This window comes from Vulpes lagopus, chromosome 7, assembly GCF_018345385.1.
Source record: "Vulpes lagopus strain Blue_001 chromosome 7, ASM1834538v1, whole genome shotgun sequence".
Lineage (NCBI taxonomy): Eukaryota > Metazoa > Chordata > Mammalia > Carnivora > Canidae > Vulpes > Vulpes lagopus.
The window spans coordinates 8,023,081-8,044,917 of record NC_054830.1 but is presented as its reverse complement, the minus strand read 5'-3'; the positions used below and the strand labels follow the sequence as shown (position 1 = coordinate 8,044,917).

Here is a 21,837-nt window from a genome sequence, read left to right as displayed (position 1 = left end):
CAGAGGATCAGACTCCCCACTGAGCAGGGAGCCCAACATGGGCTCGACCCCAGGACCCTGGGATCATGACCCAAGCCAAAGGAAGATGCTTCACCAACTAAGCCACCCAAGCACCCTATAATCTTAGATTAGGTAGAAAAGAAACTCAACTATTGCTGCAGGTTTTTTTTTTTTTTTAAATACTTTATTTATTTATTCATGAGAGACACAGAGAGAGAGAGAGGCAGAGACACAGGCAGAGGGAGGAGCAGTCTCCATACCGGGAGCCTGACGTGGGACTCAATCCCGGGTCTCCAGGATCACACCCTGGGCTGAAGGCAGTGCTAAACCGCTGAGCCACCCGGGCTGCCCTGTGATTTGGTTTTCTTATGAGAGATTATACCTTGGTCCATATTAAGCGAATTTGCTTTATGGGTATAGGTTCCTGTAAGTGAGTAAGAACAGCTGGAGGGGGGGGCAGCCCTGGTGGCGCAGCGCTTTAGCGCCGCCTGCAGCCCGGGGCGTGATCCTGGAGACCCGGGATCGAGTCCCACGTCGGGCTCCCTGCATGGAGCCTGCTTCTCTCTCTGCCTGTGTCTCTGCCTCTCTCTCTCTCTCTCTGAATAAATAAATAAAATCTAAAAAAAAAAAACTATCAATATCACTTAAAAAAAAATAAAGCTGGTTCCCAACAATGGTGAATGTTACCGATGTATTGATAGAAATAAAACTCACCCTTTAAAAAAAAAAAAAAGAACAGCTGGAGGGGGTGCAGGCCCTTCAGGCCATGGCTTTTCACCTCTTGTACCCTGAAGCCACTGGCAGGGCTGGGGGCTAGAAACCAGCACTCATGCAACTGACCTGAGTCTGCAGGGAAGCAAGACATGTGAGATCAGCCTCCTAGAAAGTTCCTAATTGGCCTGCTCATCCATCTGCCAGAGGTCTCTGCAGGACACAGTGTGCCCTTCTCCCCCCACCAGCCCCACCCCTGCCCCACTGGTCCCACCCCTTGCTCACCCACAGCCTTGCAGGCCTTGGTGTGGGGGTCCAGCTGGAAGCCCTCCTCACACTCGCACTTGTAGCTGCCCTCGAGGTTCACGCACAGCTGGCTGCACACGTCGGGATCCTGACATTCGTCGATATCTGCAAGTTAGGGCACAGAAAAAGATTTGGGGATCTTCTTCATGGGGTGCTGATAGAGTGATGGGCTCCTACTGAAAGCCATGCCTCCCGGGGGCAAATGGGGACACCCCATGCCCCCTGGGGAAGACCTGCAGAACCAAGGTCTCGGGGGCCATCAGGTTCAGGAATGAAAACACGGAAACAGCCAAGCGTCATCTCCAACAATGACCCTGACCTCACCATTCACCCCAGAGGTGCCACCCACAGTGCAAAGCTGCGTCAGCAGGGATTTATTTCTTAATTATTAATCCCCAAAGGCAAGAACCAAGTGCTCCTCACGGGCCAAGCCTGTACTCGATGACCCATGCATCTGGCAACCTCATTAAAGCCTCCTAACAGGCCTGGAGGTCAGCACCATTTTCATGCCCACTTAACAGGTGGGGACACCTGTTAAGGTTTGGCAACCACACAAGGAGAAAGGGCTGAGGAGGCAGGGAGCCCATCCTGCTCAGGACTTACCTTCACATCTTCGCTGGTCCACCAGCTGGAAGCCCTCTGGGCACAAGCACTCGTGGCCCACCTTGAGGTCGTTGCAGATGTGGGAGCAGCCACCCTTGTTGTCCAGACACTCATTGGTCCCTGCACCAGGTGTGGGGGAGGGGTGGGCAGACTGGTCACGCTCAGGTCGTTAGTACCCCTGCACCATCTCATCACCTTTATCATGATCATAAGGACGTGGAGACCAGTTAACTACCATGTCTGCTAAGGGGGCTTAAAATAACCACTGTCATGTGTAGTGCCATGAGTGAATCCGAGGACATTCTACTGAGTGAACTACGTGGGGCACAGAAGGACAAATACTATAGGATTCACTCTTAGGAGGTCGCTATTAGAGTCAAGTTCAGAGACAGGAAGTAGATGGCAGACACCAGGGGTGGGGGAGGGGTGGGGAGTTGGTGTTTCACAGGGCAGAGGTTCATCAGGAAAGATGAGAAAGTTCTAGAGACGGATAATGGGGATGGTTGTACAACCATGTGAACCTGCTTAATGCCGCTAAACTGGACACTTAAAAATGGTTAAGAGGGATCCCTGGGTGGCGCAGCGGTTTGGCGCCTGCCTTTGGCCCAGGGCGCGATCCTGGAGACCCAGGATCGAATCCCACATCGGGCTCCTGGTGCATGGAGCCTGCTTCTCCCTCTGCCTATGTCTCTGCCACACCCCCCTCTGTGTGTGTGACTAACATAAATTAAAAAATTAAAAAATTAAAAAAAAAATGGTTAAGAGGATAAATCCTCCACTATTTTTGGGTAAAACTCATTTCTTGATTATAAAAAATAAAAACCATATCCCACAATTGCATATGCTAACTCTCAACAACCATACAGGTAGTTGAACTACAGCTGTGGAAAATGAGGCATGGCCAGGCTCAAAGACTTGTCCAAGATCACAGTGCTGGACCACACTCAGGGTGCTTAGCTCCAGCATCCGTGCACAGGCTCTCTACAGAACTTCGGCCAATGCCAGCCTACCATGCGTTCTTGCATGGCCCAAAAAGCTAAGAATGGTTTTTACATTTTTTTAAATGATTGAAAAGAAAAATAAAAATCAAGAGAAAAACAGTATTTTGTGCCACATGAAATTCAAACATCCATGTCCATAATCAGGTTTGCTTGGAGCACAGTCACACACGTTTGTGTACACATGTGCATTCATGTTGTTTTCCTGCCATAACGGTCCTATTGAACAGGTGTGACAGTTGAACAGCTGTGACAGACCTTACAGCTGGTCAAGTCCAAAATATTTACATAGTTACAGGTTAAGGGGCACTGCTGAAACCTTACAAGGATAGCAACAGCCAATCCCCAGCAGCCCTAAGATGTGTGAACCATCCTACAGATGTGAACACTGAGGCTTGGAAGCAAAGCCACTTATCCCCAAGGACCCCCACATTTGTGTTGGGGGTCACAGCTAAAGCACTCACAGGCACAGTATCCATGTTTGGGTCACATCCCCAGCTCCCCATAAGTCTGAGCACCACCTGCACCCCGGGGCTCACCACACTCCTTGAGGGGCTCGTCTGACCAGTCCCGACAATCTCTGACTGAGTTGCATACTTTGTCCAGGGTGATACACTCGCCGCTGTGGCATTTAAACTTGTTGGGTCCCTCGCACAGTGTCACTAAGAGGCAAAGAGGAGGGTCAGGTGCTTCTGAGATGCAAGAGCCTGCTTACTACTCCTTATTCACATGAGAGTTCATTTGTATATGATTATATGTAAATGTATTCATAAATAAAACATAACATACTTAAATTTCCTGCGATGTATCATTTACAATTGTTAAAAAGCGGATTATCAGCATTTAACTTCTTGTTCAAAAAAAGTTTGTTTCAGGGGGTGCCTGGGTGGCTCAGTCAGTTAAACACCCAACTCTTGATTTTAGCTCAGGTCATGATCTCAGGGTTGTGAGACTAACCCTGGCACCTGGCACCACCCTGGATGTGGAGCCTGCTTAAGATTCTCAGTCTTGGGCAGCCCGGGCAGCTCAGCGGTTTAGCGCCGCCTTCAGCCCAGGGCATGATCCTGGGGACCCCGGATCGAGTCCCCCATTGGGCTCCCTGCATGGAGCCTGCTTCTCCCTCTGCCTGTGTCTCTGCCTCTCTCTCTCTCTGTGTGTCTCTCATTAATAAATAAATAAAATCCTTAAAAAAATAAAAAAGATTCTCAGTCGCCCTCCCCCTTCTCCCCTACACACTCGCTCTAAAAATAAATAAATATTTGAATAAAAAAAATAAAATCCTTATGTTACATGATTTTGCCACAATTAAAACCATTTTAAAATTAATTCTACGGATAAACAATCGGGTTGCTGCTTGTGTTTTGCCATTAGGCCAGTGCTGCTCTGCATGTCCTCCTGGGACCATTCCCAGGAGTGGAATTGTCATATTATAAGCTCAGGAAAGGGCTTTCCATGGAATTATACTGCACGTGTTATCTCTAAGTTCAAAAGACAGGAGCTCTGCACACTTTGGCCTCGTTAAATCTCACAGTCCTGAAGTAGACGCTTTTGCCACACACATTGGTCAGATAAGTGGAGGTAAGGTTTGAGGTGGTCAAGTAACTTGCCCGAAGACATAGGGTGGGTGCAGGGCTGACCCAAGGGGAGCTCACCATTGATGCAGCCAATCTCATCGCTCATGTCCTTACAATCATACTCCTTGTCACACTGCCGGCTGCCATGGATGCAGGTCCCATCTGAGCACTGGAACTCATCAGGCCGGCATGTGGGCACAGCTGGGAAAGACAGGGCACATGTTGGTTTTTTTCAAGGAGCAGCAAAGAAAAACCAATTACCATCTTTGAAGCAGCAATTTCCTGGCAACCTCAGGCATCAGGGAGAGCATGTAACTGGAAAGATTTTCAAGGTGAGAAAACACAGCCCACTGCCAACAGGAGAAGACAGTGGCCCATCCATTTTATCTACTTCCCACCTGAGTTAAAATTCCCCAGATACACCCCATTTCATGTTCTAAATTTTAACTAATGTAGTTTTCTTTTTCTTTTTTTTTAAGAGGGGGCAGGGAAGGCAAAGGAAGAGGGAGAGAATCTTAAGCAGGCTCCACACCCAGCATGGAGCCTGATATGAGGCTCAACCTCGCAATGCTGAGATCAAGACCTGAACTGAAATCAAGAGTCAGATGCTTAACCAACTGAGCCACCCAGGCTTCACTGACCAATGTAGTTTTAGATTTTCTTTCATGGCAGTAAGTACTTTCTACCTCAATGAAGAATCCCCAAAAATTATTACTAATGTCACAGAGTAAAGTTTGGAAAATAAGAAAATGTGGGGAAGCACCCTAACACAACCACTGAGTTTTCCTGGAGTTCTCTCCAGTCTTTCCACTTATGCATTTTTGAGAACGCACAATTTTTTTAAAAAAAAAGACTTTAAGTAATCTCAATACCCAATGTGGGGCTTGAACTCACAACCTTGAGATCAAGAGTTGCACGCTCTACTGATGGGAGCCAATCAGGTGTCTCTAGATCACATAATTTGCTATAAACCTGACAGAGCCAAAGGCTACTCTTAGCAGAAGAGCAATATTGTATCCCCAATCTAGACAGAGATAGGCCAAATTGTGACAAATTTGATCAGTACCATTGTGCAGAACAGAGTCACATTGTGAAGTAGGACAAATGTTTATGAGATGATGCTGCAGTAGAAGACAAATTTTTTTTCATTTTATTTATTCATGAGAGACACAGAGAGAGAGGCAGAGACATAGGCAGAGGGAAGGAGAAGTAGGCTCCCCATGAGGAGTCCGATATAGGACTCGATCCCAGGACCCTGGGATCACACCCTGAGCCAAAGGCAGATAATCACTGAGACACCCAGGTACCCATAGAAAGATGAATTTTTTGTTTTCAAAAAAAAAAAAAAAATGGTGTGTGTCCCCCAGTTACTCACCCATTCTGGGCCTCAGCTTCCCCATCTGTAAAGAATGGGGGAAGCCTGTTCACAAGTTATAAGAATTAAGTGAGTTTGTGTTAAGTTTTAGCACCGATTGTATACCAGACCATACATTATTTAAAAATGTGACATGTAGGAGCACTTGGCAGGCTCAATTGTTAGAGTGCGCAACTCTTGATCTTGGGGTTGTGAGTTCAAGCCCCACATTGGATGTAGAGATTACTTTATTTTTTTTTATTTATTTTTTTTTAATTTTATTTATTTATGATAGGCACACAGTGAGAGAGAGAGAAGCAGAGACATAGGCAGAGGGAGAAGCAGGCTTCATGCACCGGGAGCCCGACGTGGGATTCGATCCCGGGTCTCCAGGATCGCGCCCTGGGCCAAAGGCAGGCGCCAAACCGCTGCGCCACCCAGGGATCCCTGTAGAGATTACTTTAAAAAAAAGACATAAACTTGAAAAAAAAGGGAGGGCACCTTGGTGGCTCAGTGGTTGAGCGTCTGCCTTTGTCCCAGGTCGTGATCCCAGGATCTGGGATCAAGTCCTACATCAGGATCCTCGCTGGGAGCCTGCTTCTCCCTCTGCCTATGTCTCTGCTTCTCTGTGTCTCTCATGAATAAATAAAATCTTAAAAAAAAAAAAAGTGATGTTTTTTAAAGTGACTTTTAAAAAGTCTAATTACATCTACAGAGATTTCAATTGCAATTCTATGAAAAGAGTGCACATGAGCAAAGATACCAAAGAAACAGAGACATGAAAGCATGTCTACTGTGAATCTAGAACACCGCTAGCTTTGAGGAACTGGCCCCTCATTCAGGAAGCAATGACTCAGGGCTTTGGTAAAATGCTTTATCTGCACTGTCTCCAACACAGGAGCCACTAACCATGTGTGGCTACGAAACTTTCAATTCATTAAAGTGAAATAACACAAAATATTCCATTCTGTGGTTGCACCAGCTACTCCTTGGTAGCAGCTATCGCAGTGCAGACATGGGATGTCTCCACCACCACAGAACGTTTGAGTGGGTGGTGCTGGACTCCAGTTGAAGTCTACAAAGGCCAATGTTCTTGCCCCAATCTGTGAGGGAGGAGAACACAACACAGTGAGGTTGAGTCCTTGGCCAAAGATCACCAGCCAGGCCTGGAGCCCAGGATCCTTTCTGGATGAAAATAATACTGCAGCTTGCAGCTTGTTCCCCTTGTCAAAAAAAGAGATTAAGAAAAAAATTAAAAAAAAAAAAAAAAAGAGAGATTAAGGGTGCCTGAGTGGCTCAGCTGGTTGAGCGTCTGCCCTTGGCTCAGGTCATGATCCTGGGGCCCTGGGATCAAATACTGCATGAGGCTCCCTGCTCAGCCAGGAGCCTGCTTCTCCCTCTCCCTCTCCCTCTGCTGCTTCCCCTCTTTTTCCCCTTTGTCATATAAATAAGTAGTTAATTAATTAAGAGAGATTAATTATACAAGCATAAAAGACAGGGTCTCCTTTTAAGGGAGGCTTTCTCTTCCATGTGATCAGTAATACTAGAAGAGACACAAAATGAGACTGAAGTTCTTGCTGTGTGGCTTGAAATCGTTTAAGTCCTGAAAGGCCAACCTGTCCCATAGCTGGGACAGGGGAGAGGACCCATGCACAATGCCCTTACCACAGTTCTCTTCGTCAGACTTGTCCTTGCAATCAGGGCCACCGTCACAGCGCCAGCTGGAATGGATACACTCGCCGCTCTGGCAGTGAAATTCAAGGGCAGAGCAAGGGTTGTCGTCCCCTTGGGGGGCTGATGTGTTGCGGCCCCCACAGTGCTGTGGCCACTCATCTGAGCCGTCCTTGCAGTCTGGGTCGCCGTCACAAGCCCACAGCTCAGGGATGCAGGCAGAGTTATTGCACTGGAAATGCAATGGGCCACACGTGGGTATGTGGCAGGACGCCTCATCGGACCCATCCAAACAGTCCTGGTCTGAATCGCAGACGAATTCTGGGGCAATGCACTTTCCATCCTGGCAGCGGAACTCATCCGGGGCACATGTCTTGGGCGCTGCAGGGATTGATGGGAAAAGACAACCTGGTCACCAGAGAGCTCTCACTTCTCACTAGCAGCCCGTTCCAAAGATGAAGACACTGAGCCTCGGAGAGGCCGGATCCCAGTGAGAGACCCTGGAGAGGAAGCCAGGATAGTGGTCAGGGGCCCTGGATAGGAAACCCCGGGCAAGGTGAGTGTCCCCAGCCTGCTCCTGTGGCCCCTCTGTGCCTCAGTTTCCTCATCTGTATGTACATGGGCCCAGGCAGGGGAAGCACTATTTAAGAGTTTGCTGTTATAAAAAAAAAAAAAAAAAAAAGAGTTTGCTGTTATTATTAGTGGCACCTGGGTGGCTCAGTCAGTTAAGCATCTGCCTTTGGCTCAGGTCATGATCCCAGAGTCCAGGGATCAAGCCCCATATCGGGGTCCTTGCTTGGCAGGGAGCCTGCTTCTCTCTCTCTCTGTCTGCCTGCTCCCCCTGCTTGTGCTCTCTCTCTCTAATAAATAAATAAAACCCTAAAAAAAAAGTTTGCTGTTATTATTAAAAGAGCCACCCGCAAAAATGTGGTTCATGTGATGTGATGGAGATGTTAGTTAATACTACAGGGGTAATTATTTTGCAATATGTATGTATAACAAATCATCACCTACTCTTTATGTTTTTAGAGAGAGAAAGCATACACACGAGGTGGGTGAGAGGGGCAGAGGGAGAGGGGGAGAGAGAGAGAAAGAATCTTAAGCAGGCTCTACAACCAGCACAGCCTGACTTGGGGCTCGATCTCACAATCCTGAGCAGAAACCAAGAGTAGGACACTCAACAGAGTTACCCTGGTGCCACCTCCAGCCAAAAAATTTTACAAAGCGGTGTGGGCGCCTGGGTGGCTCAGTTAGTTGAGCAGCTGAGTGTCTGACCCTTGATTTTGGCTCAGGTCACGATCTTGCAGTGGTGGGATGAGCCCTGTACTGGGCTCTGCACTTAGCACATCGCATCTGCTTCAGATTCTTCCTCCTTTTCCCTCCCATCCACTCTCTCAAATAAATAAATAAAATCTGTAGGAAGAAAAAATAAAAAGAAATTGGCAACTTTAAAAAAATTTGTTTTTTGTAAAAAAAAAAAGTTTTAAAAAATTAATTAATTTTCCCCCACCTACTCTTTAAACTTACATAATGTCGTATGCCAAGTATATTGCAATAAAGCTGGAAGGAAAAAAATGTACCTGGAAGAAGAATAACAATCCATTTTATTTGTAAATATTCCCTGAGGGGGTATTTCATCAGATGACCATTAATCCAGGTTAGACATGCATTTCTAAAGTGAATGTATGTGAAATTCATGTGTTGCTTTTTTTTTCTTTTAATATCATGGAGCTTTATATTTTCCAAACTTGCAGATCTGACATTATCTTAGTTATTTAAATTTTTCCCAGTTATTTTTCTCAGAGACTTACCCTATTAGGATAACCAAACCAAACCACTCATTTCGATAATTAATTAACTAGCATTGAAGAGCCAAGACAGACACCCAGCTCTCTAACGTGCCTCCCCCTCCAGGACTCTTGACCCTGTTTCTTCCCAGAACCCTGCAACTTGGTGAAGCTTCCTTCTTCTCAGGTTAGCTGAGGGGTCAGGTCTTGGCCAGCAAGCACCTACTGTGTGCTTGGCCTCTCAGGGTGGCTGGTGGTGGTAGTCACAGGGGCTCAACAGATCCTGTGCCATGTGGGTGGCAAGACACTTGACAGGGACAGCCTCATTGAGTATGCTGATGACCCCAAGAAGTGATACCATCAGTATCCCCTGCAATGCCTCCTGGGCAAGGTGGGGTTCAAACAGTGCAATAGGGCTTGGTAGAAGCTTCCAGGAGATGGACCCAACTGAAGAGCCACCAATCTGCAGCTCAGCTGGGGCAGGACTGCCTGGGGGAACCAGTGGGACCCTCGCAGGGCTGCAGGGGGAGGCAGCACACTTACGACAGCCTTGCTCGTCTGAGCCATTCTCACAGTCCATCTGGCCATCACATCTCCAGAACTGAGGGATGCAGCGGTTGACACGGCCCCCACAATTGAAGTCTCCTGACTTGCAGGTGACAGACACTGTGGGAGAAACAGAACTGAGCGTTTGCTCAGAGGGAAACCCAATCTGCCTCCCAGCCCCAGGTTTGCAGAGCAAAAACACAGTTTTCAGAAAGAAGGTGCCAAGCCTACCTTTCTGGGTCAAAATGAAGGACATCTAATGGAACTTGTTTAAAAAAAACATCAGACATGAAGCAGTGGAAAGGTTTGGAAGGAGAGAGAGGTGATAGTGGCATAGCATCATAACCGTATTAATACTACTGAACTGGTCACTTTAAAATGGTTAATTTGGGCAGCCCTGGTGGCTCAGCGGTTTAGCACCGCCTACAGCCCAGGGTGGGATCCTGGAGTCCCATGTCAGGCTCCGTGCATGCTTGTGTCTCTGCCTCTCTATGTCTCTTATGCAAAAATAAATACAATTCTTAAAAAAATTTAAAAAATTAAAAAAATGGTTAATTTTACATAATGTAATTTTACATTATGTGAATTTCACCTCGTTAAAAAAAAAAAAAAAAGCTCTTAAAGTTCAGAAACATCTCCTCCCCCAAGTCCCAATTCAGGGTTCAACACATGAATCTGCTGGCTGATGTCCACTTTGTCTGTCACCCACTATCATCAAAGAGGGTAAGAAGTGTGTTACACCCAAAGAGGACTCACTGCAGGTCTCCTGGGACTCATCTGAGGCATCCAGGCACTCGGCCCTCCCGTCACAAACCCACTTGTAGGAGATGCACTTCCCATCTTGGCACTGGAACTCGTTTCTCCCGCATTTGTCTTCCACTGAGAGAGAAGGGAAGAGGAAGGACCATTCAGCGCCAGAATCGGAAACTGACACCACCACCTGAGTGTTTCTATTTCCTGCCAGCAGCAGAGTGAACTAGAAATAGAATCTAATCGTTCCCAGGAAGTAAAACACACCCAATAAATTTCATGAACTAAAAGTGTAGCAGAGGATGCAAAGACTAGATCTAGAACGTGTAAAACTTGACATAATAGTTGTTGAGTCCAATGTATGGACCCACTAAGGTAGGAAACAAAATAGTGTAAGTTCCTTGCATGTGAATAAAGAAAATGATTTAGCATATTACAAACCTGTGTTGGCGATAGTAATGAGGAAAATTGACAGTGTGAAATCAAGGAAAAATGAGGGGCCTTCTCCAGTAGGTAGGGAGGAAATATAGAGATAAAAATTGTGAGAAATGATGAATGTGAACGCTAGAGAACAGAGATGCTGCAGCAAAAATAATCAGATATTGGAAGGTCAGATAAAAAACAATGGAACAGAGACATAGCAAAAGCTATAGTAAGAGAAACTTTTTTCTAGAAAAGCAAAAAATGGGGATCCCTGGGTGGCTCAGTGGTTTAGCGCCTGCCTTCAGCCCAGGGCGTGATCCTGGAGTTCTAGGATCGAGTCTCACATTGGGCTCCCTGCATGGAGCCTGCTTCTCCCTCTGCCTGTGTCTCTGCCTCTCTCTCTCTCTGTCTCTCTCTGTCTCTCATGAATAAATAAAAACTTAAAAAAAAGACTCAGATTTTTAGATAAAAATGAAGACAAGTTGGGGATCCCCGGTTGACTGCCTGCCTTCCGCCCAGGGTATGATCTTGGAGTCAGGGGATGGAGTCCTATATCAGGCTCCCTGCATGGAGCCTGCTTCTTCCTCTGCCTGTGTCTCTGCCTCTCTGTCTCTCTCATGGATAAATAAATCTTTAAAAAAAAAAAAAAAAAAAAGAGGACAAGTAAATTTTGGGGAAATTTCCTAAAATACATTGATTTTTGCATTTTGGAAAAGAGATCTCAATGTTGACCATTATTGATTAACTGTTCATTATCAATTGATAATTTTTTAAAAGATTTTATTTATTTATTCATGAGAGACATAGCAAGAGGCAGAGACACAGGCAGAGGGAGAAGCAGGCTCCATACAGGGAGCCCGATGTGGGACTCGATCCTGGAACTCCAGGATCATGCCCTGAGCCGAAGGCAGATGCTTACCCGCTGAGTCACTAGGCATCCCTCAATCAATTGATCATTGATTTGGAATGCACAATTCTATGTGAACTAGAATCAAAGCAAACTATTATTATTAGTGAGACCCGGTAATTTAAAAAAAATCTTTTAATCTCTAAGTATAAACTTGGATGCCCTATGCAAATTAAAACAATGTGGCCAAAATTATGATGTGGGTTATCTCATCATGTTTTATGAATAAATAAAAAAGACCAAAAAATATGAATAAATAAGACCAAAAAAATAAAAATAGAAGCTAGCAGGATTTTCCTATTGACTCAGATGTTCTGTAGGCAAATAGTATGTAAAATATAAGTTTTGAATGTTGGCTTATATTTATTATAAGTTCCACTATTCTTGTAAGAAGATTGTTTTTGGGGTGCCTGAGTGGCTCAGTCAGTTAAGCACTACCTAGTTTACCTAGCACTAGTTTAGCTCAGGTCATGATCTCAGGGTCCTGGGATCGAGCCCTGTGTTGGGCTCCCCACTCAGCAGAGTCTCCCTCTCTATCTGACTCCCACCCATCTCATTCTCTCTCTTCAATAAATAAAATCTTTAAAGAAAGATCGTTTTTCTTTTTCTTCTTTTTTAAGATTTCATTCATTTTATCTGAGAGACAGAGCAGGGGAAGGAGTAGAGGGGGAGAGAAAGAGAGAGGGAGAGAATCCCAAGCTGATTCCACCAAGCAATTTAGGACTCGATCCCACAACCCAGAGGCTGTGACAGGCGCCGAAAGCAAGAGTAAGAACCTTAATCTGCTGAGCCACCTGGGCACCTCTGTTTTTCCTTTTATCAATCAATTTTGAATGTTAGCCATAACCAAAATAATAGTTTAATGGTTTTATCTGACTCCCACCCATCTCATTCTCTCTCTTCAATAAATAAAATCTTTAAAGAAAGATCGTTTTTCTTTTTCTTCTTTTTTAAGATTTCATTCATTTTATCTGAGAGACAGAGCAGGGGAAGGAGTAGAGGGGGAGAGAAAGAGAGAGGGAGAGAATCCCAAGCTGATTCCACCAAGCAATTTAGGACTCGATCCCACAACCCAGAGGCTGTGACAGGCGCCGAAAGCAAGAGTAAGAACCTTAATCTGCTGAGCCACCTGGGCACCTCTGTTTTTCCTTTTATCAATCAATTTTGAATGTTAGCCATAACCAAAATAATAGTTTAATGGTTTGTACAAAATTTAATCATTACCTCATTTTGCACAAAGATAATTAATTTATTGGGCTGCCCAAGAAATAAAATCTTAAAAAAAAAAAGAAGTGTTACGTATTTTTAAGCTCATCCTGTTCAACATCTCTGCTTTTCTATGGAGTCATATCATACCAGTTATAGTGGTATATAATGAAAATTTATATTGGGGAGAACATACTCTGTGCTTTGCTTTGTTTTACCAGTGGAGGTATGTAATTCAAAGAGTTTGGAGAGCAACTAGTTAAGACTATGATGAAAGACTTTAGGGCCAAATGCAAAGTGGAATTCTGGACTGGGTCCTAGAAGAGGAAAGGGAAAAGCTGGCGAAATCCAAATAAGTCTAGAGTTAATAGTAATATGCCAACATTAAACTCTTAGTTTTTGCAAATATACCATGGTCTATAAGATGTTAGCATTGGGGGAATCTGCATGTGGGGCCCATGAGAACTCTCTGCAATATCTTTGCAATTTTCTGTAAATTTAATCTAATTCCAAAATAGAAAGGCTATTTAAAGATTTTACTTATTTAAAGATTATTTTATTATTTTATTTAATTAAAAGGACCTGCCTAGTACTTCCCTTCCAATCTCATGGATATATGGCCAGCACTCCTTCCATCCCATTTCCTTATGCGTGCGCGCGCACACACACACACACACACCTGCAGACATTTGTTTTCCCCATAAATTGCTGATCTGAAAGCTTCCCTACAAGCAAGGAAGGCAGTGATGACCTTGAGGTCACCAGATTTCAAAAACTGCCCCCTGCCCCAAAACAGTGTGAATTACAACACTGTGGAAGGGACTTTTTTCTGCCCCCTTCACAATGAATCTTGTGACCCATATCCTGGCTCTGTACTGGATCCCATAAAAGTTTCACAACCTCAGAGCTCAAATCCCTGCAGCTCTGTCTGCTGCAATGCTCCCTCCCAGCTTGCCCAATTTTTTTTTTCCTTGTAGTCATCCAGATTGCACCTTCATGGGAGACCCTGAGCCAGAACATCTAGCTATGCTACTTCCAAATTCCTGATTCACAGAAACTGTGAGATAATAAATGCATGGGTTTTTTTTTAAAGACTTATTTATTTATTTTAGAGAGAGAGTGTGAGGACATGGCGGGGGGGGGGGGGCAGAGGGAGAGAGAGATTCTCAAAAAGGTTCCCAACTGAGCTCAGAGCCCAAAGTAGGGGCTCAATTCTATCTATGATCCTAAGATCATGACCTGAGCCGAAACCTAAGAGTTAGATGCTTAACCAACTGCGCCATCCAGGCACCCCTAATTAACACACAACCTAACTTAAAAAGGTTTATCTATATCTAACTGTAGGTAATATAGTGATGTATGCAAAATCTGTAGATGATAATAATGTGAATTCTCTACAGCCACTGAAAAAGATGAAGTCAAAAAAAAAAAAGAAAAGAAAGAAAGAAAAAAATGAAGTCAGTCATCTTATGTTGTAAAACGGAAAGCTGCCCATCACATTTTCTAACTGGGGAGAAAAAGGATGTGCAGAATAGTTTGTAATAGTTCCTTATTGCCCTATTTTTAAAGAAATAGTATTGGGACGCCTGGGTGGCTGAGTGGTTGAGTGTCTGCCTTGAGCTCAGGTTGTGATCCTGGAGTCCTGGGATCAAGTCCTGCATCAGGATCCCTGCAGGGAGTTTGCTTCTCCCTCTGCCTATATCTCTCACTAATAAATAATAAAATCTTTTTTTAAAAAAAGAAAAGAGGGATGCCTGGGTGGCTCATCTGTTGAGCATCTGCCTTTGGCTTAGGGTGTGATCCTGGAGTCCTGGGATCAAGTCCCGTATCAAGCTTCCTGCATGGAGCCTGCTTCTCCCCCTACCTATGTCTCTGCCTCTCTTTCTTTGTGTGTCTCTCATAAATAAATAAATAAAATCTTGAAAGAAGAAAGAAAGAAAGAAAGAAAGAAAGAAAGAAAGAAAGAAAGAAAGAAAGAAAGAAAGAAAGAAAGAAAAGAAATAGAATCTTATCTGTGCTTCCACATAGGGAATAATGGCCAGCTCACTTCAGAGTTATTTTTCTTCAAAAAATGCTTTATTTTTTAGATTTTTAAAAAGAAAGAAAAAATAATCAAGCAAAATAACCACACCAGTCACTGCATGTCCCTGGCTTTAGTGCTTGTTACTCCAATTGTCTAACTATTCCAAGTATCTTTTGATGTCTTTGGTCATTCCAATAGGAGTAGACAAAGCTAGAGACCTCCAGACCCCCTTGAACACTTCAGCCAGGCTTAAATCTAATCCTGAACCTGGGCCGGGGGGGTCCTGGGGGCCAGGGACATTGGGACCCAGTTTAAAAATGACCTCCCTAGGGGTGCCTGCTATCTCCATTGGTGGGACATGCAACTCTTGATCTCAAGGTCATGAGTTTAAGTCCCACATTGGGTGTAGAGATTATATAAAAATAAAATCTTTTTAAAAAGCTGTTTTTACTATTATTTTTAAAGATTTTTATTTATTTAAGAGAAAGAACAAGTGAGTGAACATAAAGAGTGGGGAGGGGCAGAGGGAGAGGGAGAAGCATGCTCCTTACTGAGCAGGGAGACCTGACATAGGGATCACAGACAGGCAGATCATGACCTGAGCTGAAGGCAGACATTTAACCAACTGAGTCACACAAGCGCACCCCCCCAAAAAAAGCTATTTTAACTAAAATAACTATATATTTACTTATTTTTAATTTACTTATATTATCTAACTATTTACATACAGGCATATCTTGGAGATATCACAGGTCAGTTCCAGACCACTACAATAAAATGACTATTGTAATAAAGCGAACCAAACGAATTTATTTTTTTTGATGCATATAAAAGTTATGTTTACATTAAATATGATGAGTCATGAAGTGAGCAAAAGCTGTGGGAAAAATATAGACTTGCTCCATGAGGGATTGCCAAAACCTTCAATTTGTAAAGAAAGACAGTATCTGCAAAGTTCAATAAAATGAGGTATGTCTGGGGGCGCCTGGCTGGCTCAGCCAGAGGAGCGAGCGACTCTTGACCTCGGGGTCGTAAGTTCAAGCCCCATATTGGGTGCAGAGATGACTCAAATAAATAAAACTTAAAAAAAAATGAGGTGTGTCTGGATTTATGTATGTATGCACCCATGTATTGCAGTTCTCAAATATGAGCCCCTTTATCATTTCTACTTTGATGGTTCACCCAGCCCTTTCACATAGACTCCCTGAGAGGCAGTGTAGTGAGTGTCAGACCTGGGTTTGTTTTAACTTTTGTTTCTTTCTTTCAAAGAGATAGAAAGAGAGAGAAAGAGCAGGAACAGGGGGGAGAGGGAGAAGCAGGCTCCCGGCTGAGCAGGGATGCAGAATGGGGATTGATCCCAGGACCCCGGGATCATAACCTGAGATGAAGGCCAACGCTTAACACTTAATGTTAGGAGACACCCAGGTGCCCCCAGACCTAGGTTTAAATGGCTTTCTGGGTCATTTAAGTAGATTGACTTGCACTACTGACTTAATCCTTCTGGGTCTGTTCCTCATTTGTAAAACAGGGGAGAGTCCCTATTTGTGAGACTGTTTTGAGGATTAAGGAACATAATAACAAAAAGGAGCTCTGCACACATGCTGACATAACATCAGGTTAAAAACAGGTGATTGTTCATCCAATGGGACACATCTCAGCAATAAAAGGGGACAACCGGCTGGTGAATGCACTGTCATGGATGAATCTCTGGAACGTTACCTGCCTGGCTTCTTTTGCTCAAGAGTATGTGAAGTTGTAGTTCAGGTAAAGCTAATCTCTAAGCATAAAAATCAGATTAGTGGTTGCCTCTAGTGTGTAGGGGAGGTAATTAAACAAGAAAGGAGGCACCAGGGAACTTTCTAGGAAGTTGGAAATGTTCTATATCCTAAAGGGAAGTGCTTTCATGGAGGTAGACATTTACCAAAACTCAATGAGCTGTTCATTTAATATCTGTCCATTTTATTTTTTTTAACTTTTTTTTTTTTTTTAAAGATTTTATTTATTTATTCATGAGAGAGAGAGAGAGGCAGAGAGACAGGCAGAGGGAGAAGCAGGCTCCATACAGGGAGCCAAATGGGGGACTCGATCCGGGGTCTCCAGGATCACTCCCTGGGCTGAAGGCAGTGCTAAACCAGTGAGCCACTGGGGCTGCCCTATCTGTCCATTTTAAAAAGCAAACGGGGGTGAGGGCCACCTGGGTGGCTCAGAGAAATACAAGGAGTGCTTAGAAGAATTAAAGAAATGGGAAACTGAATTATAAGGATGCCATGCTTGAGGTGGCCGTAGTGGACAGCCCAGGTGACTAAGGAGAATGAGGAGGAGAAAGTAAGAGGGAAGGGAATGTGTTGAGCTTTGGAATGTGCTGCAGTTACACATACCAATAATCGAACTGCCCAACTACTGATCTGAACAACGACTCCCTCAGAGCTGCCTCTATAATACACCCTACACCCTTATGACTCACAACTGATTTGTAATTGTCCCAAAAGCCGGATATGACTCACTTCTCGCTACTGGCACACAGGGTGGGTAAAAAGCAATTGGAATTCCAGGACTCTCAGAAAAAAATTAAAGAGGAAGTTCAAGCACAGAGCATTTGCAATGAGGATCTTGGAGGAGGAGCTTCTATCACATCTTCCTCTCCTAGGGGATCACAACTTCCATTACCACTAATCCACTCCTCTGGCCTCCTAACCTTTGCACAAAGCCCTATTTTACCAACAAAACATACCGCCAGAAAGACTGGAAGTAGTAATAACCCCTTGAGGCCCTTTAAAGAGGGATAAGGAATAATAAACCCTTTCCCTGGACACCATGTCTTCACCCTGGCAACAGCTCTCCAAATATTTGCTAGTCAAAGATGGCTGAAGACCTCACCAACAGGAAAACCCTACCCTTACTTTTTATCAGGATAGGTCGTCCAATAGCTGGCTGACAGCTCCAGACAATGTTTGAATGAAAAGCTAATGGATTTTACTGTTACAGGTGCAGCCAGGCAACTGTCAGCTGGGAAATCAATAAGTCCCATGGCCTGGCTAGTGGGGACAGGGATCAGGAACAGCAAGCACCAAGAGACAGCACATCAGAAGGTTGTCCCCACAGCACACAACACCGTTCTGAGAAAGGGGACTGAATCAGTCCTGTTTCAAGCACCACTACCCAAAGAAACCACAGGGCTTCCTCCCTGTTGCAGAAGTGAGGTTTGTGTTTTCCTTGTCAGTTTCATTTGCATTCCAGTAAAAGCAAACTAGAGCATCCCCCATCCACCCATCTCTCCTCAGGCTGGGGATGCCTAAAATTATACAAAAACTGCACACACTCACACCCTCCAGCGTCCAAATCTCAAAACTTAGCCAGTAAATTTCTCCTGTCACACAGGACAAGTCAGGAATAAGGTTATCGAAACAGAAAAGGAGAATACACATTTCTGCTTTTTCTCCAGCACACAAATGCTTTCGATGTTTTTTTTCCCCCATACTACTGAACAGAGTTGTTGAGGAAAATCAAAATTATAGATAGGGGGTACCTGGGTGGCTCAGTGGTTGAGCGTCTACCTTTGGCTCAGGTCCAGATCCCAGGGTCCTGGGATCAAGTCCCAAATCAGGCCCCCCATGGGGAGCATGCTTCTCCCTCTGCCTATTTCTGCCTCTCTCTGTGTGTCTTTGAATGAATGAATAAATAAAATCTTTCCCAAAAGAATTATAGAATTATTTCTTTGAAAAAAAAGAAACAGCTGGAGCAAACAGACTCCGCTGAATATGAATGAAAAATCAATTTTCCAGCAGGCTTTTCCAAACTAGGGGATGCCAAGGCATTTTCCTCAGAGGTGATCTCTGTGGAAGCTGTTGTCAGCTCCTTTGGGGAGGGTTTGATTTTTGTGATTGTTCATTGCTGGTTACCTCCACGGTATCTTAGCAACAAATGTCATGTGCTTGACAGCCACAGAAAGTGTGAATGCTATTAATGTATTTAAGATGAAATGTGAAGGGCCATCAAAGCACTGAGCAACAAAGGCATCTAGATTTGGATCTTATCAAGGGAGGAACCCTACAGATAAGAGCAGGAATATCCTGGAAAGACAGAATGAGCCACATAATTCCCCTTGAAGGTTCGCAGTCTCAAAAAAAGCTCTCCCGGTCTTTTTTCCAATGTTGCCCTGGAAGAAAAGTATGCCCAGCAATGACTAAATGAATCTCCCTGGCCCACGTTGCTAAAATAGACACAACTCTTTGCAAGGTGCTCTACTTTTCTGCGTAGAGTTTTTTGGGTGTACCCTGGGCATACTCCATACTCCGCACACAACTGTTAACTGGTTTTGATCTGGCTGAGGGAAGGCATGCAGTTCAGATTCCAACAACTTCCATTTCCAAGGATAAAGAACAAGAATTTCCATCTCCCTACACCCCCCAAAATGTTAAGGAGCACGCGGGAGCAGCCAGGACTGCTACAAATACACATCATCCTGTTAACACCAGAGAAGGAGCTGCTGCTAGCTCCCAGGAGTCTGGGGAACACATCAGGACTGAGGCTCCTGGAGAGAGAAAACTAAAGTCAAGCAACGCATCTTGCTCAAGACTTCACTGTCATCATTTCTGCTTAGGGATGAAAAAAAAAATCAAATACAAGTTGAGAGAAAGGAAAAAGATCTTTCGGGAGGTGCATTCTCAATTTGGGGTGGTGGGGGCGGGGCTCAGCTCTTCCAGGTTTACCAAAATTGGACAGATCAAGCAGCTGGCTCTAAAGCAGCTCTGGAAAAGACTGGAATGGGAGTCAGGGCTTCAGGGGTTAACCAGCCCGGCCACATAGACAGTTCCAGAAAACTCCTCCTCCTGCGGCTATATCAGAACCCCAGGGGGAAAGCCGAAACTAAAGTAAGTAAGTGACAAATCTTGCTCAAGAGTTGAGCCACGATTTCCTCAGGCATGGAGTCAATAGGCGTTTGAAATACAAGGTCAATCACACGCCTCTTGACAAGCTGCACTCCCTCGTCCACACAACCGGGAGGCAGCATCCTCCCTTCCTCCCCTCGGAGAAAACTGACGCGTCACGGGGAGGAAGGAATCCCACCCAGTTCAAATCTCCGCACACGAGGCCGCCCAATCCCCTCCCGTCAATAAAAAACGTTTCCTGCCATCCTGCGATCGGGTGACCCCAATTCTTTAATGGGCCCCAATTCTTTAATGGGCGGCTGTTTCTAAGCTTGGAAAAGAGCCCGCTTCTCTGATACCCAGGACGAGGTCAAATGCCTCAGGGAGGCTACCTCAGGGAGGGCGCACCAACTGCTCCCATCACCAAATCTAAACCGGACGCCCCCGTCAAGGGCACATCGCCGTGCGCACAGCCGCCACTAAAGCCGTTCAGAGCGTCTGAGCGAGCAAGGCCAGCCCGAGGGATCCGTGTGACGCTGCCGCCGCCCGGGCCCTGCCCCAGCGGAGGGTCCCCGCGAATTGCGTGTCTCTCAGCCGCGCTTCAGCGGAGGCTCCTAAAGGGGTCTGGGGGCGCGGAGGGCGAACTCCACCCGGGCCGGGGCCGCGGAGGCGCGGGCCGCTTTGTGACAGGAACCCGGGCCGGGCGCGAGGAACTCCGCGGTCGCCTCACCGGAACCAGGTGCGGTGGGTCCCCGGCCACACCTCGGGCCAAGCCCCGCCCCGCCCCGCGCGCCCCTCGCATCCGCCGCCTCCCATTGGCCGAGGGGAGTGGCTCGAGGCTCGCGTGTTCCAGTCGCGTCCAATGGGAGCTCGGGGACTGGCCCTCGGGGCCGGGGGCGGGGCCGCAGGCGGCGGCCACCGGCAGAAGCGAGCGTGCGGAGCCCGTGAGGAAGGTCTGCGTCCGGCTCTGGGCTCCAGCCGAGCCCCTGCGCGATACAAAGCCGCCCCGGGGCGTCCGCAGGGACCACCGGGCTTCTGGCAGCCCTCACCCTAGAATAACTCGATGAGGGGTCCCAGCCTCCCTAGGGCTGGAGAGCCCGCTGTCCCTCTCTGAGGAACACAAGGGGGGGGCCCCATCCGGCGGAGACTTCTAGGGAAAGCCTCGCCCCGCTTCTCGTGACGCCCCCCACATCCCCAAAGCCTCGCAGTCCCATCATCACTCCCTCCAAGCCGTTTGGGGACTTCGTGCCGTTTTCCCCACACATCTCACAAGGACGGGGTGATATTCCGCTTCCCCCCAGAATTATCCAGGGGGTCCCCGAGTTCTGGGAGGTCACCCCACCTCACGCGGGAACCTGGAGCCAGCCTTACCTGCCGCCCCCGTCGCTGCGAGGAGCAGGGCGGCGGCCCAGCATAGCCCCCAGCCCTCGGGTCTCATGCTCCCAGCCTCCCGCTAGCTGCCGTGCAGGAAACCCGGGCTTCGCGCGGTCGGGCGGCAACTGCACGCGGGGCCCCGGTCATTTGCAGAATTTCAATGAGACTTTCCTCGCCAGGGGGAGGAGTCTGCGGTGGGGTGATTTTTGAATATCTTCACCTCACTGCGGGAGGAGGAGTTTCGAGAGGAGGAGTTTCGACCGGCCGATGTGACCAGGGCTAGTTAACCCGTGAAGCCCTGTCTCTGGATTCCAGGCTTTTCCAAACCTTGCTTCCAAATCATCGAATAGGCTAATTGATGACCATCTCCCCTCTGGCTCCAAAGGAAAAACTAGACCTGTCCGAAACTTTACCCCCTCTTCCCTCTACTTGCCTTCTCCTTTCTAGGAATCGTATATCTAGATTTTTAACGGAGTTTAGTCCTAGATACTTTTGAGACCATTCGTCAGAATTGGTCTAAACAGTACTTGGTGAAGAATTTAAACAAAATCTTAGCAAATATTCAGCCTAAAACTGATCTTGTTTTGTGGGATCCAGCACTTGGACGAATAGGAGCAAAAACATCTCTGAAATCAATTGATCCATCCAGTCGGGGTCTGGACATAAATATTGATTTATTGTTTTAGGAGGAGTTGAGCAAACAGAGTGTTTCCTCTTCCCAAAGCAAAATAAAAAC

General features: G+C 46.0%; 1 protein-coding gene across 1 annotated transcript in view; it reads right to left on the bottom strand.

Annotated features, from left to right (window-relative positions):
* Positions 1-21,256, bottom strand: part of LDLR (low density lipoprotein receptor) — a 37,082-nt gene extending 15,826 nt beyond the window's left edge. Inside the window, exons 1-8 of the mRNA XM_041762312.1 lie at positions 21,099-21,256; positions 10,307-10,429; positions 9,548-9,670; positions 7,212-7,598; positions 4,271-4,393; positions 3,158-3,280; positions 1,621-1,740; positions 997-1,122 (exon numbers count right to left, since the gene is read on the bottom strand). Coding sequence (XP_041618246.1) covers positions 997-1,122; positions 1,621-1,740; positions 3,158-3,280; positions 4,271-4,393; positions 7,212-7,598; positions 9,548-9,670; positions 10,307-10,429; positions 21,099-21,165 — 1,192 coding nt within the window. The 5' untranslated portion in view covers positions 21,166-21,256. The remainder of the gene's footprint in view (positions 1-996; positions 1,123-1,620; positions 1,741-3,157; positions 3,281-4,270; positions 4,394-7,211; positions 7,599-9,547; positions 9,671-10,306; positions 10,430-21,098) is intronic.
* Between the last annotated feature and the right edge of the window lie 581 nt (positions 21,257-21,837).